The sequence below is a fragment of the Melozone crissalis genome, unplaced genomic scaffold, assembly GCF_028551555.1.
Source record: "Melozone crissalis strain CALT ecotype California unplaced genomic scaffold, PUWL_Pcris_2 ptg000029l_1, whole genome shotgun sequence".
NCBI classification, from domain to species: Eukaryota; Metazoa; Chordata; class Aves; order Passeriformes; family Passerellidae; genus Melozone; species Melozone crissalis.
The window spans coordinates 22108799-22124119 of NW_026535807.1; the positions used below are offsets into that span (position 1 = coordinate 22108799).

General features: G+C 45.9%; 1 protein-coding gene across 2 annotated transcripts in view; it reads right to left on the bottom strand.

The window, feature by feature from the left end:
- The window catches only part of PHF2 (PHD finger protein 2), a 55071-nt gene that overhangs the window by 11697 nt on the left and 28053 nt on the right, over window positions 1-15321 (bottom strand). For both annotated transcript variants that reach the window (XM_054281134.1, XM_054281133.1), the window contains exons 3-15: window positions 11993-12107; window positions 9517-9677; window positions 8890-9031; window positions 6412-6598; window positions 5698-5860; window positions 4765-4852; window positions 4105-4211; window positions 3719-3810; window positions 3231-3320; window positions 2127-2489; window positions 1246-1365; window positions 524-642; window positions 16-194 (exon numbers count right to left, since the gene is read on the bottom strand). In XM_054281134.1, coding sequence (XP_054137109.1) covers window positions 16-194; window positions 524-642; window positions 1246-1365; window positions 2127-2489; window positions 3231-3320; window positions 3719-3810; window positions 4105-4211; window positions 4765-4852; window positions 5698-5860; window positions 6412-6598; window positions 8890-9031; window positions 9517-9677; window positions 11993-12107 — 1926 coding nt within the window. The remainder of the gene's footprint in view (window positions 1-15; window positions 195-523; window positions 643-1245; window positions 1366-2126; window positions 2490-3230; window positions 3321-3718; window positions 3811-4104; window positions 4212-4764; window positions 4853-5697; window positions 5861-6411; window positions 6599-8889; window positions 9032-9516; window positions 9678-11992; window positions 12108-15321) is intronic.

The window sequence follows — 15321 nt, forward strand, 5'->3', positions numbered from 1 at the left end:
AGGAAATATCCTTACAGGGCAGTTCTCTTTTTGCGGTGTTTTTCTTTCTTCTGATTGGAAACTCATCAATTTTTAGTTCACCATCATCTGACACATATTCATATTCATCCCGTACAGGTTTGGCTTTGTCCTCTTTAAAATTCTGCAGTGACCCAAACACGCTGGTATTCAGATGAGTTTTGACTCCCTTTGAACTGAAAAAAAGTATTTACAAATCAGTAACACTCTGAGTAGAAAACAGCTTGTGACTTGACAGACAATGAGTATCTCTATGCAGAAATCTCAGTCAAACTGAATTCCTTCAGGGGTGCCAAATCAACTCGAATAATTTTACAAACACATCTCTGAATGTACTATTTATATCTCAAAATAGGACTCTGACTAGAGCACTAGAAGTTTTAATGAGAGGGTATTTTCTGCATTGACCAGAAAGGCAGGTTTTCATCATCTTGTATAAAAAATATAAACAATGAACTTTCAATTTCCTTTTCCAGTTGATGTGTGTTGTCATATTTTTACTTACCCAAGCAACTTCTTATTAGAGAAAGAGAATGTGAATTTGTTGTCTTTATTTCCTGACAAAGGCGTCTTTTCCGATTTGTGTTCCTCTTCCATTTTTAGAAGTGAATCAGGTTTGCTGTTCTGAAAGGCAAAAGACCAAAACAAAATAAATAAATCAGTTAAATGAGTCCTTTGTGTTCCAGCATCCCAGGTACCCTCAGAATCTAAGCCTGTTCAATTTTCCTTCATTAAAAACCCTATCAAATTTTCCCTGCAGACAAGGTGTTCTATTCCATGGGTGAATTTCACTCACCCTGCATTAGCCCTCAAAAAAGGCAAGCTTTTAATCCATGGGGCATAATTCAGATTTCATTAACTCTCATTTTATGCCATTAAAATTAGTTATTGATTATTAGCCATTAGTTAGTTATTGATTTCTCATTAGTTGTTGATTTCAAACCTAAACTAGTAGGACTATGTCAGAGCAAGGATCACACTGAATCATCTCACTCTTAACTCTTAACTCTGGTGTCACTATGGACAAATGGACAATTCAGCACATTCTTTTGAAGAATCCATCCACCCCCTCTTCCTTTAATTGGGATTAATTGATTATTTCTGCCTAATTTTCTTTTCTTTGGGAACTAAAAATTGGTGCCTCATTCCCTCCGCTTAGGCAGAGCCACAAGCATTTCCCTACCCTTGGCTTATCATCATGTGGCACAATTTAACAGGAGACATTACCTTGTATTTCCATTTGGCTTCTGTTTTGCTTTTATTTTGCTCTCGAACTTCAAATTTCTCCACCTCATTCTGCTTGCTCGCAGATTCCTTATTTGGAACACTTAAAACATTCTTTGAAGCCTGGGAAAAAAGTCAAGAAAAAGTCCTCTCAATGAGGATGGAGTGCTGGCATGTCAGAAACACGGGCTTTATCTGGGTGATAACATGACGTATTTTTGAAAACTCCCATTTATTCTTTTTGAATCCCAAATTAAGGTTCAATTAAATATTGCTCCTTCAGGGTGTGCAGAATAGCAGCTGCACTTCTTGATACACCAATACTCTCCTCTCCCTGTCTGTCACACCATGACAGGCTTCACAAACTTCACACAAACTCTTAGAACTTCAGAAACATTTTAGGAAAGATTTTTCTTCATAAACATGGATATTTCTTCACAAACAGCATACAACAATTCCTCTGTCAGAGCCTTGATGGATCCTGGCCCCTACTGAAATCAGCAGCAAAGTTCATGCTGAATTACAGGGCATCAGAATTAAAGGACATCAAAAAGAAACTTGTCCTACATGGGCAAAAGTGGAAGAAAACTATTGTTCTGTTTTCAGTCACCCATTCTAGAGCAACATTTCAAGCAAATGAGACACTTTGGAAACAAGTTCTTTCATCACTGACACCATTTGATATCAGTGGGTTTCTGGGAGGCTCCACATCAACAAACCACCAGCAAAGAGTCCAATCAAACCCAGCAGCTGGGGAAGAGAAGGGCAATGAGCCAGCAGTTACAAACCTTTGCTTCTTAATGTGAGTGGGTATTATTTTTTGCACGAGACTTACAGAGTGCTTTTGTCTCTCTGAGGGTGGGAGAGGTTAAAGCACGACCCACCTTCCCCTTCTTTGGCGTCTCGATCTTGGTCAGAGCCTCCTTCGTGTGTGCCTCCAGCAGGTCGAGGTTGGGGATGGCTGGTGGTGGGCTCTCCTTCGCCTTCTTTCCTTTCTTTTTGCCTTCTCCCTTCACTTTCGGTGTCTTGGGAGGTTTGGGGGGTTTGGGAGGCTTCGGCGGCTTGGATGGCTTCAGTTGCTTGGGGGTTTTCACAGTTTTGGGAGTCTTTTTTTTAGGAAGCTTTTCTAGAGTTGGGGCTGGAGGGGCGGCTTGGACGGGCGACGGAGCCTCCTCCTTCTGCACAGGACAGATCTCCTCGGCCGGGGGGTTGGCACTCGTGTCTGCTTTGCTGGCCTTTGAAGCGTTCTGTGGGTTGGCACAAAGCACACGGGGCTCAAGCACACCTGTCCTGCTTTTGGTATCCACCTGCACCCTCTGTTAGATGGGGAAACAAACCCAGGATGCCCAAAGATGCGGTGGAGGGGATCTGCAGCACGGGTCAGTCTGACTGAGGGATGAAGATCCCATCAAGGCCACAAACACGCTCTGCTCACCCATCCCCACCCCCAGTTCCCACCCCACATCCTCCAGCCTGGCCTGCAGTAACTCCAGAGGCTTGGCTTGTACCCTCACGTGGCCTGTCCACACAGGACGGATAAATGAACAGCCTTCTGCTTAAAATGCTGATTGGCTCGAGCAAAAACCCCTTCCATTTAATTCTGATGTGATAAATATAGCAGAATCACATTTCACGCCCTCAGGAAAAATTAGCAGTAAAATAACTGCCCAATTAAAATTAACACAGACTAATTAAAAATAAATTATTTTCTGCTTAAGTTGCTATTCTGACAATCAGAAAACTTAAATACTACATCAAAGAGGATCAAAAGACACGAAGATTTCAGTTTTGAGGTTTCTGGATGCGGTTAGGAACAGGGTGGAAGGCAGCACAATGTCTTCCAGAAGGAGCTGAGCCAGCTCTGGTCACCTTTTGCTGTCACACATCTCCACCCAGCAGGATTTGGTACCACACTCAGTGGGTGATACCTCCATGCATTTTATAGCCTGGACCCCCAATACAGTAAATATTATAAAAACAGCACAAACCTCACTTAATCGTATTTCTTTGGCAAGGTCCTTGATGAGTTGTGCTGGTTTGAAGTTTTCTGGTAGTTCATCTTCATGCTCTGCTAAAGCCTGAAACACAACAAAGTCAAATTGCTGTTTCTGTGCATGTTTTCTTTAAAAATAAAAAAAAATCTCTTGAAGTGACTTGTCTGTGTTTTTTCCTATGTATTTAAATCAATCTTGACTGCATTAGACATTCAAATGAGAAAAAAATGGGTTTTTTCCTATTCCGGATGTTATTGTAACAAGTTGTCCTGAGAGAACAACAAAGTCAATCATCTTTTTTCAGTTATTATTTCATTTTCACAACTGCAAAATCACTTTGCTCACCACCTGTTCTCCCAACTCCTTCTCTTTGGCATCTCAGAATTAGATGTTTTGCAATGGAGATGTTATTTTTTCCAGAATTTCCTCTCTGCTCCAGCAACTGACAAACACATAATATTAACCCAGGCCTCCTCTCCTACCTGTTTTTTAGTCCACGACCTGAAAGCACCATTGAGAATCTTTGCTCCCTGAAGGAGATGAGCAGGAGGTTGTTGTCCAGCTTTATGCAAACCTGAGCAAAGAAAAAAAACCAATGTCATTCAACCACTGACAGCTCCAGTTGTTTATAGAAAGCATTTAATTTGAAAATTGTAACTGGGAAAGCTGAAGTTAAGTCTTTGAGAGCTGATCCCACAAATGAATCCCTACAACTGCCTCATGGTAATAAGCAGTGCTTTTAGTGTGTCCCAAATGCAGCTGAGCCTTCCCAGCCTGTGCTCCTGTCAGCAATGGCTCTGAAATTCAGGGGAGCTGTCCCAGATCCCACAGCTGAGCCATCAGGGCAAGCAAGGAAATGCAGTTTTACCTTTGAATTTCTCTAGCAGATGCTTCCCCATGTACCAACAGGCCGTTTCAAAGTTGGGGAACTGGGTCAGACTGACGATTTTCAGTCGCCTTTCCACTTCATAGGCCCTGCAAGACAAAGCCACAGGAAACTGAGCATGGCAGAGCATGGTGTGTGCCACACAAGTGCCAGGGTCACTTTGCAGTGGGTTCCCTCTTTGTCCTGCTGCCACACAGGCTGGCCTCAGGCCAAAAGCAAACCATGTCAGCACTGGTAAAATACTGAGATACAGATGTATGATGGTTTTATTGCATTATCTGCCCAGAATCAGTAAAGAACTCATTGCATTGTCTTACACTGGGCAAAGAGCCCAGCTGAGCAGGTGGGGCTGATCCAGCAGCGAGTGGCAGGTGCCAGGGTAAAACTCCAGGCAGTGAGTAACCTGCCTTCAGGATGGGGCCACATCAATCCAGGCCCCTCAGGCATCTCCCGTGCCTGGTTTGCAGGTGTAAGGACAGCTCAGGATAAGTCAGCACGAGGGAACACGGCCAGAGGGGACAAAGGTGGCTACACCAGCCAAAACTGCCCAAGAGCTACACCAGCATTACTGTCAGTGATTGATTATTACTGATTTATTAAAAAATGAGCTCTACATAACATGAGATCTCAAAGACAGATTACCTCATCTGCATTTCCACACTTAGACTGTGTAGAAAATGTCCTGCAAAGGCCAGGCAGTCTACTGGTGTTAGAGTTGCATAAATCCAGCCTAAAAGAGAGAGAAGAATCCTCAAGACAAGAACTCAAAGGCCATTAGCACAGACCTCAATCCCAAATGATGTTTACACTTCACTGACACATTGCTCTACAGGTACCCACACACCCAGCCCCAGAACCACACACACTTTGAACAGAGCTGCCTCTGGTCCCTTTTTCGTTTTGCTACATGATGGCAGCTGCTTTCCTGTCTCCACAAAGACCTGAAACAGCCCCTGATGTGCTTTATCACAGTGTCAGAATCAGGTGTTTCCCGAACATGTCTTTTCATACAAAAATCTACTCAAGCTTGTGAATGTCTGTAAGTTGCTCTGCGTTTGTTCCACCATCTGCTCCACAGATGGTCATAAGAGAAACACCTACTTCCCACTTCTACACCCAAGGTAAAATTCAAGTGCAAATTTGGTGTATGAATCTACTCACACACAGTGACCTGTAGTTCCTCAGTGTCACAAGGGATTACTGTCTGTGACAAGGATTTGGGGGTGTCATGGTCAGAATGCATGGTCAGATTCACTCCATGTAAATAATCTGTTAGATGTCAGAAAGCACCAATGCCATGGTGGATACAGAAAGAGAACTCTTGAGTTACTACAACCCAGCTAGACCACAAGTGGAACACTCTCCCTACAAGTTTAACTTTTAAAAGGCGGCTAAAATGTTAACAGAAAGCAGTAAAAGTTCTGATTTGTTTTGCTTGTAAGGACATTAAATCATACCTCTACTGAGAATTATTCTCCTTACTTTGTCAGAGAGAGCTGTCAAATCCCACCCCTCTGGCATTTTGGATGTGCTACTCTAAAGGATGAGGAAAGCCCTCCTCCCCCTGCTGCTCACCTGATGGGATGAAGAGTGTCTGGCCTTGTTTAACAGTGCATTTGTAACATTTATCTACTTGGTCTGCAAAAAACATCTCGCTGTGATTTGCTGCTGACTGCCAGCGTTCATAGAGAGAAATATTTGCAGAGGCTGGTTTGATGAGATAAAAGATCTTTTCTCCCTGAATTAGAAACATAAAATTAGCAATGAGCAGCCAAATCAAACAACACTGCACTGGCATACACACACACACACACACACAAAAAAAACAGTTATCTAAATATACATGTATGTGTATTTTGGCGGTATTTAAATAAAATTAATTAGTCAGCTTTTTACAGAAGGGCTGAAATAATGAAATCACACCTGACCACATCTGCTCAGATTTGCAGGAGTGATGGTACAAAAGGTTTACAGCGCCAGGTTCCATCACGCTGCAAAAATAGGACGTGGTATTTTTAAGGCCTAGGGTGATATTTTTGCAGAAGGCACTAAACAAATATTAAAATCCTAATAGAGAGAAAATACACAGAGGACTTCCATGCTCCAAGTGCTTTCTCACTCAGGAGACCCTGGCACCTCGGGGAGGGCACTCAGAGCAGTTAAGGCTCAGATGCAACAGGACAATGACGAGAAAACCTGAGAACTGAATTTTGGAGAGAATTCTACGATGGCCTTTGCGGATAAAATGGAGTTTGTCACTAGCTCCAGCTGCAAGCCAGGCTCCCTCACCTTCAGCACGTGGTACCAGGCAGAGGCCCCCCCAGAGTCTATGTGGAAGTCAGTGTAGCTGTCCTTCACGCAGATCAGGCAGTACTTGGTCACTTTGGGTTTGGCCAGCAGAGCATCGTCAGGCCAGTAATTTTCCACCCAGGACAGCTTCTTAACGATATCAGGAGGCTCTACAAAGCTGGACATCCTTACAGACAGAGTGGAGAACAGACAGGCAGCTTTTAAAACAGAGCACCAGGACCCCGGTACAGCAAGAAGCAAGTGTGACAAAACCTGTGTGGTAAACTGGAGCAGCTCCTCTTGTGGCCGTGGAACTGCTCGTCATTCAGAAAATTAGGGAAAACTGTTTGCCGACAGAGATTTAAGGTTTTTTAAGTGTGATGACTTTCCAACACACTTTGCCTTCTTTCAGCAGTATCATCTATGATCAAATATGTGATGGTTGTAGTTTTCCAGCCCCTGCTACCCAGGCTCAGGGACCAACACTGCTGTGATCACAGTCACCTTCCCAGCCCCCTCCAGAACAGAAAGTGAAATGTGTGCACTTGGACAGAACTCCCCTGGTAAACCGGAAAAATTAGCAAGTCAAGCTTAATATTAATATTCCAAATAACAACAACATTAATGCTTGTCGGTAAATAACTCTTGATCTGATGCTGAAAATCAGCCATCTTATTTAGATGGAGTAAATTATATCAAAAGCTCAGAAGAAGGAAAAGGTCTAACTCGGGTTGACAATGTGAATATATTTAAAATACAAGATATAGAATACATATTTCTATAATTTATATGAATTAATCTATGTACATTAAGAACATACTCTTGCTGGATATGTATCTAAATTTATACAAAATGTTATCTTCATTCACACTGAACATATGTCCCTATTTATTTATTTTTGTCATTCATATATTATGTTTTTGTCAAATACATAACATATACTATAATCACAGCTAAGACAATGAAGTGGCACGACAACCAGATATTAAATGTTTCATCCTAGAATGTGCTAAATTTTTGATTCAAATAGTCCAAAATTTGGGCTGATAGTGCAGGAGGTGAAGATTCACTGCTAGGCACTCTAAAATACCATGTCAGTAAAAGTACCTGCACTTCAAGCCAGTATTAAATGCTCCCACATGTCATTGTGCTCAGTGTCAAGCCCTAATGACAATAACTCCATTTCCATGGCAGGGAAGATGGAGCTGTGCATTCAATTAAACTGTCACTGTCTATGCTAAGAAATAAAATATTTGCTATTTATGTCTCGATTAGCGGAGTATGAACGACAGCTGCAGCAGTCCTTCAGGAAAAAAGACATCCCATTATTGGGGGGAAATGGCAGAAAGCTGAAAAAATCTCTGCTGAGAATCCCGGTGGTCTCAAAGCTGCAGTGAGCAGAGCTGCTCTCTGCAGTGATGGGGGTGAGCCACTAAATCCCAGCCTGGGAAAAACGAGCTTGTCATTATCCACCAGGCTTCCTTTCCAGCCTTCGTGCTGAAGCAGAATGCTCCCACAACAACCATTCCTTGTTTTTCTGCTGACATTCATTATCATCTGTGTAGTGTGTTTGTGTGTAAAAGGATCTTTTCCTTTTCCTGGTGCTTCCCTTCTGGAAGCACCAGCCACCCCAAAGGATCCAGGGCCTGTGGAAATAACCTGCACAGCTTTTGGGCTTGAGTATCTCCCTGCCCACTGCTGGAAGGAAAGCACTGCTCAGTGATGGCAGCACAGCTGCAGAGAGCACCAGGCAGTGCCCTCAGCACTGGCATCAGCTAATCATGGAATCAGGGGCTGCTTTGGGCTGGAAGGGACCTCAAAGAGCAGCTCATTTCCACCTTGTCCTGGGCAGGGACACCTCCCACTGTCCCAGGCTGCTCCCAGCCCTGTCCAGCCTGGCCTTGGGCACCGCCAGGGATCCAGGGGCTGCTCTGGGCACCCTGTGCCAGGGCCTGCCCACCCTCACAGGGAGGAATTTCTTCCCAATATGTGATCCCTCTGATCTGCACCATCACCTCCAGCATCGCCCTGACCCTGAGCTGCTGTCAGACAGATCACAGGCTAGCTGGCAAAAGCATAACTAGAACACATGCTGTAGGACGACAGAATTATAACAAAATTCCAAAGTTATTCTCCTCAAAGGACACCCAGTGACATGTTACCCCACACCTAAAGTCAGAGCAACTAGAAGCTGCTAAACAACTTTCCCTAAGGAGGAAAAGCACTGGGGAAAGCAGAGGCTGAACCCAGCCACATATCCCAGACACAATGCAACATTCAATAATTTAAAATTATAATTTACATATATAATTCTATGTGAGCAATATTAATATAATTCAAAAATAAACACATAGGATAGTATAGTATACAGCTATGTTATTATATAGAAATATGTTATATACAAAATAATAGATTAAATAAAAATTATAAATCAAAATAAATTTGTAGTAATTACTGTGCAGCAGGCTGGACCCTTACCTGGTGTCAGAGAACTCCAGGTTTGTGACATTTAAGACTCTTTTCCTGTTTGTGCTGTAGTAATAATCCACAAATTCCTTGAGCTTCATCTTGCAATCCTTCTGCTTGGTGACATCAGTGACATCGACGCTCCGCTCCGGCCCTGCACATGAATTCAGTGGAGAGCACAGGTTGATGGACAGCCTGCCTTGCCCCCTTTTCTGTGCTTGGGGGTGAGTTAACCTGTCCAGAAACATCTCAATCTTCTGATTTTCTGACCTTTTCAGCCCTTGGATCCTCCCTGTTGCTTTTGTATGCACCCACACAGACAGACATGCACGAAAGGCCTGCATATACATAAATACCTATCAAATGGTGCTTTTGTAGTCCAGAACCTGGGAAAACCATTCCTTGATGCTACTTTGGCTGTACTGCTTATGCAGAGCTGTGGAGAGCAGTGCAGGCTGGCTCACAAAACAAGAATGCCTTAATTGCTAACTACAACCTCCCACTACCTAAAAAGCTGCACCGAGACCAGCACAGCTCACAGCACAGACAATATTTTGGAATGCATTTTACAATTTTCCACACAACTAATTATTTCTGCAGAGCAGCTGAGCTGCAAGCACTGCAATGCCAGGTACCCACCAACGTAGTTCTCGACGTCGCTGACGTAGAAGGTGGGGGCAGGCACAGCCAGGCCCAGCCCGTCCTTCTTGGGCACCAGGATGGGCTCAGCAAAGCCCTTCTCCTCCAAATACTCTGCTGTCAGCTGGCTGCCTGGCACCTTCACCACTATGTCTTCAGCACTGCAAAAGCAAACACAGATTCAGCGGTGAGGAGCTCCACGCCGAGTTTGGGATGTTCTGCATTTCACTGCTGAAGGGAAGACACTGTGGATAAGGAATTGTGGGCAAATTAGGTACACAAGCCAAATCCCCATTTATTGCAAAGCAGAAAGGGCATAAAAGATCATGCAATCACTTGAGCCTCATCCTCCAACTACTGGGAAGTCCTAAAATAACTACTTATGGCAAAAGACCATTTTCCTCAGCTGTAGCATCAGTCGAGCTACCAGTGATCAGTGTTAAAGAATTAATGTTAAATGTTTCACTCTAAAGAAGATGAGGTCAAAAATGTTACCCAATCTCAAATAAACGGCCCTAGAAATGCTTTGCAAATAATTGTAAAGCAGTTGAATAATGTGCTCAGGAAGTATTCTGCAGATCATTTTGAAGTGGCAGGGACACCTCCCACTGTCCCAGGCTGCTCCCAGCCCCAGTGTCCAGCCTGGCCTTGGGCACTGCCAGGGATCCAGGGGCAGCCACAGCTGCTCTGGGCACCCTGTGCCAGGGCCTGCCCACCCTCACAGAGAATAATCAATTTAATTGTTTTCACGACTACTCTTGTTACTCCAGCACTATTTTGGTATTAAATGTTTTAGAACAGAATTACATGAATAATATTTTTTGCCTTTTTGCTCCCTTCAGTGTTCCTTCTGACCTGAGCCCCTCCCAAGCACTCACTGGGGGTTGTCATTCCCTGCCTCATGCTGGGGGTCACCAGTGATGCTCCTGGTGTGACCCCTGTCCCCTGCAGGTGCTGGGGCCTGGTCTGTCCCATCTGCACATCCCATTCATTTGCTTTGCGGGAGAAAATTCTTCCACAAGACTTTGTGTCTGAGTCCTGGATCTTGCAGGCATTTCTTTGTTCTACAGACCTTCCTGTCTCAGGAGATTTCATTTGGCAGCAGGATTTTCTTATGCATACATTAATGAGTAACAAAGAGAAAAAATGGGGGGCTGTATTATTTATAACAGTGTTGGAGTGACTCAGAGATACTGCTTGTGTGACTGCAGAGGCCACCTGAGGTTACTGAAATCAGTCTGCCTGGGCCATAAATCTTTCTTAAAATGAGCTGTGCAACCTGTCAAATTACAAATTACAAAAAAAAAAAAGACAAACAGCAAAGATAAAAAACCTTGCAGGCCCCAATGGAAATAGCCAGGCAAGTAAAAATACTGGATCCTGAGCTCAGCAAAACACAAAACACTCTGTATAAGCTGCAAAATACTTTACAGGACTGTTTTCAGTTTTTTCTTTAAGCAGCCTAAGACTAGTATCTTAAATAAAGTGTGAAATTAAATTCTCCACAAAAAGGAAGAAGTTCTGTGTTTACTTTGCCAGTCTCCAAGGATTCCATTAAAATAATTAGTTATTAATAATTAAGGATTTATTTGGCTACAGCCTACATTAACGAGCCGAAAGAAAATGATCACTCTTGCAAATGGCTGTGGAGCAGCCTAATAACATGTGGGACATGTCACCTAACAATTAGCACCATTCATTAGCCCAGTGAGAGAGCCTTTGTCACCCAGCCACTGAGTATGTCATTGTTCTGCCCAAGATGGGCACAGGCTTCAGCAAAGTCGGTAGAATTTTAAGAACTGGAGAATTCTATGCAATAAGTGGGTTAGTTTCTTATGCAAATGGATGTTCTAGGGGCCAAACACACTCTGGTTCAGCCTGGAGTAGAGAAGGCTCTGGGGAGATCCCAGATCCACTTTTAGTGCATAAAGGGGGCTTACAAAGAACAGCAAGAGTGAGTTTCTCCAGAGGCAGATAGTGATAGCACAAGAGAGAAGAGTTTTAAACTAGGAGAGATTTAGATTGGATGCTTGGAAGGGATTGTTCCCTGTGAGGGTGGGCAGGCCCTGGCACAGGGTGCCCAGAGCAGCTGTGGCTGCCCCTGGATCCCTGGCGGTGCCCAAGGCCAGGCTGGACACTGGGGCTGGGAGCAGCCTGGGACAGTGGGAGGTGTCCCTGCCATGGCAGGGGTGGCACTGGAGGGGCTTTGAGGTCCCTTCCCACCCAAACCATTCTCTGATTCCATCATCCTTGCCCTCCCAAACCCCAGCATCTACGGAAATGCACAGGCACTGGGCTCAGCTGAGAGGAGAGCTGAATACAGCTGCACAAATGTGAAAAGGGGAAGAGCCTGGGACACCTGCAATCAAACAGCACTGATTTAATCACCAATACTGCTCAATGCTTCCAGCACAGAGCATCCCCAGCCTCCCAGGAGCCCAGCTCTGCCCCTGCACCCCGTGCACAGCAAACCCACCTGGGGAATGTCCGGCTCCGCAGCTCCTTGATGAACACCTGGCTCCCGTTCTGCACAGGCTTCACCTCCGTTGGCTGGCCCGTGTCATGCTTATGCCAATTTCTTTTCTTTTTCACTGAAAAAGAATGAATTGGACAGCTATGTTAAGGTGAAGGTAATTATTAAGACATTGGCAGGAAGGATCAATCTTCATTTAATTTCTCTCATGAGCAGAGTGGAGGGAACCCCACCACGCAGCCCTGCAGATTTTAATATTGCTCTCAGTGCCCCATTAGACAATTGTGGTGCAGCTGAAGATCCATTACAGAGTGAGCAGTGAGCATTTTGGGGCAGAGGGCAGCAGTTGGGTAATTGCTGAGCTGCAGTGCCTGCAGCCTCACACAAGCACTGGCTCTGGACACCCTGGGCTCTCACACTGCCCCTCATCCTCACCAGGAAACTCCCTGAAAGCCCCTCGGCACAGCCTGCAGGATGGATCTGGGGGAATTACCATTCTGTGGGATTGCTGCATTCGTCAGGAATCACCTCAGCATAAAGCTCTGCCCAGTAGTTCTGCCTTTGACACCAAGTTTGATGGGATTTTAGTGTGCCCTGCACACAGCGTGGACAGGGAAGGAAAAGGAAAAGGGAAAGGAAAAGGGAAAGGGAAAAGGAAAAAAAGGAAAAGGAAAAGGAAAAGGAAAAGGAAAAGGAAAAGGAAAAGGAAAAGGAAAATTAAGTAGCTGCTAGGAGTGCAGGGAAGGGAATTTCTTATGGCTCAGAGCTGCAGCTGATTGAGGCCCCTTGATGGTGCTCCCAGTGAGGGATGGACACACAGGACAGTCCATCAGGGATAAAGGGCCAGCAGGAATGAGCACACGTGAGCCAGTCAGGTTTCAGTGTGGTTTTGCCCTGCCTCTGACAGCCAGATAACACAAAGCAAGAAAAACTGGTCCTGCTTTTTCCCTGAGTCAGCACTATCTCCCTCAGCTGTTCCTGCTTCCACAGTGAGTGCAGAGAAACTCACTTTGGTAGGAAACCAGGTTTTTCCTCATTTGTATCATTTAAAGCCTCTGTTAATAAAATTCTCGTATGTCACATACTTTCATTTTCCACCCTTGTTTTACATCATGAAACTCAGTATTTCACCCCAAGTCCAGACCTCTCATCAAAACAGTGAGGAAGGGCAGCAGACTCCTCACGGATGGCACCCACTCCTCACTCTTTGCACACACACAGATCCACACACTTTTCCATTAAGAAAGGAATCTGGAGGCTAGAGATATAACACATAAAATTTGGAAAGAGCAAATTTTGCTTTCCCAACCACAGCCCTGGAACAACTCAAGGAAAGACATCTCCCAGGGAGTCCATCCCAGGTTTTGCATAAAGCATGTTGGGTTTATTAGTTCCATGCAGGCTCCAGCCTAGCTGGAGATATTCATTAAAGCTGCTAGTTCTTTATCTTAATGACTCTCAGGCTTAGTGTATTAATTCAATGCTCCTGGTAACAAAGGAAACAAGCCTGGTTTGAATGCCAAACCTTCCTCCTCTCCCTCCCTTCCCACCCTCCGCCCCCTCCCCCTCTCAGCACACCCCAATCCACACCTCGAGTGTGCTGATTGCACTCTGAGTACAAGTCCCAGGGAAAGAGGTGTCACTTGCCACAGGAAAATTGGAGAGCTTGAGCACGTTCCTTTATTACACACCAGATAGCACAGAGCGTCGGGAAACGAAGGCGACGGATCAGTGCTGAATGAACAAACCCACTGCAAACCTGCCACAGCCTCTGGGGAGCTCTTTGCCCTGGCACCAAGAGCTGGCAGGGGCCCAACTTCCCATGAACCTCCCCATCCAGATCTGCCATCCAGCTCTGCCACCCACCTCTGCCCATCAACCTCTGCCCATCCAGCTCTGCCACTCAGCTCTGCCATCCAGCTCTGCCACCCAGCTCTGCCCATCAACCTCTGCCCATCCAGCTCTGCCACTCAGGTCTGCCATCCACCTCTGCCACCCAGCTCTGCCACTCAGCTCTGCCATCCAGCTCTGTCCATCCAGCTCTGCCACCCAGCTCTGCCATCCAGCTCTGCCCATCCAGCTCTGCCACCCAGCTCTGCCATCCAGCTCTGTCCATCCAGCTCTGCCACCCACCTCTGCCCATCAACCTCTGCCCATCCAGCTCTGCCACTCAGCTCTGCCATCCACCTCTGCCATTCAGCTCTGCCCATCCAGCTCTGCCCATCAACCTCTGCCCACCCAGCTCTGTCCCTCAGGTCTGCCACCCAGCTCTGCCACCCAGCTCTGCCATCCACCTCTGCCACCCAGCTCTGCCACTCAGGTCTGCCATCCAGCTCTGCCATCCAGCTCTGCCCATCCAGCTCTGCCCATCCAGCTCTGCCATTCACCTCTCCCATCCAGCTCTGCCCATCCTCCTCTCTCATCCAGCTCTGCCATCCACCTCTGCCATCCAGCTCTGCCCACCCAGCTCTGCCATTCACCTCTCCCATCCAGCTCTGCCCATCCTCCTCTCTCATCCAGCTCTGCCATCCACCTCTCCCATCCACCTCTCCCATCCACCTCTCCCATCCAGCTCTGCCATCCAGCTCTGCCACCCACCTCTGCCCATCAGCCTCTGCCCATCCAGATCTGCCACTCAGGTCTGCCATCCACCTCTCCCACTCAGCTCTGCCACCCAGCTCTGCCATTCACCTCTCCCATCCAGCTCTGCCCATCCAGCTCTGCCATTCACCTCTGCCACCCAGCTCTGCCCATCCACCTCTCCCATCCTCCTCTCCCCATCCACCTCTGCCATCCACGTCTCCCATCCATGTCTCCCATCCAGCTCTCCCATCCAGCTCTCCCATCCAGCTCTGCCATCCAGCTCTCCCACCCAGCCCTCCTGCAGAGGCAGCCTGGATTCTCTCCCCAGAGCACTCCCCAGGAGGGGCTGTCTCCTGGACAGCAGCTGGAGTCCATTACACTGCATCAAACACTTGACCTTGGCCATTTTCAGCCACACTTTCTATATTTTATCTTTGCCATGAGCACCACAGTAAGGGCTAAAGGCTCATTCTCATGTGCAACAGATCCCAGCTTGCACCAGAAAAGTTACTTTTTTGTAATTTATCACAGATTTCTTTTTCTGCAGATTTTTCTGATCCAGATTTAACCTTGGAGGTCCAACACTGGAAAAAGGGAATACATTTTTACAAAACTGTATCTTAAAATGAGTAATTCACAGGTATACATATATTATTTCAAAGCTATTTGTGTAGAAGGGATCATCAACTTGAATTCTTGGCAAGAATGAAAGGGTGGTCAGGCATGGGACGGGGCTGCCAGGGAGGGGT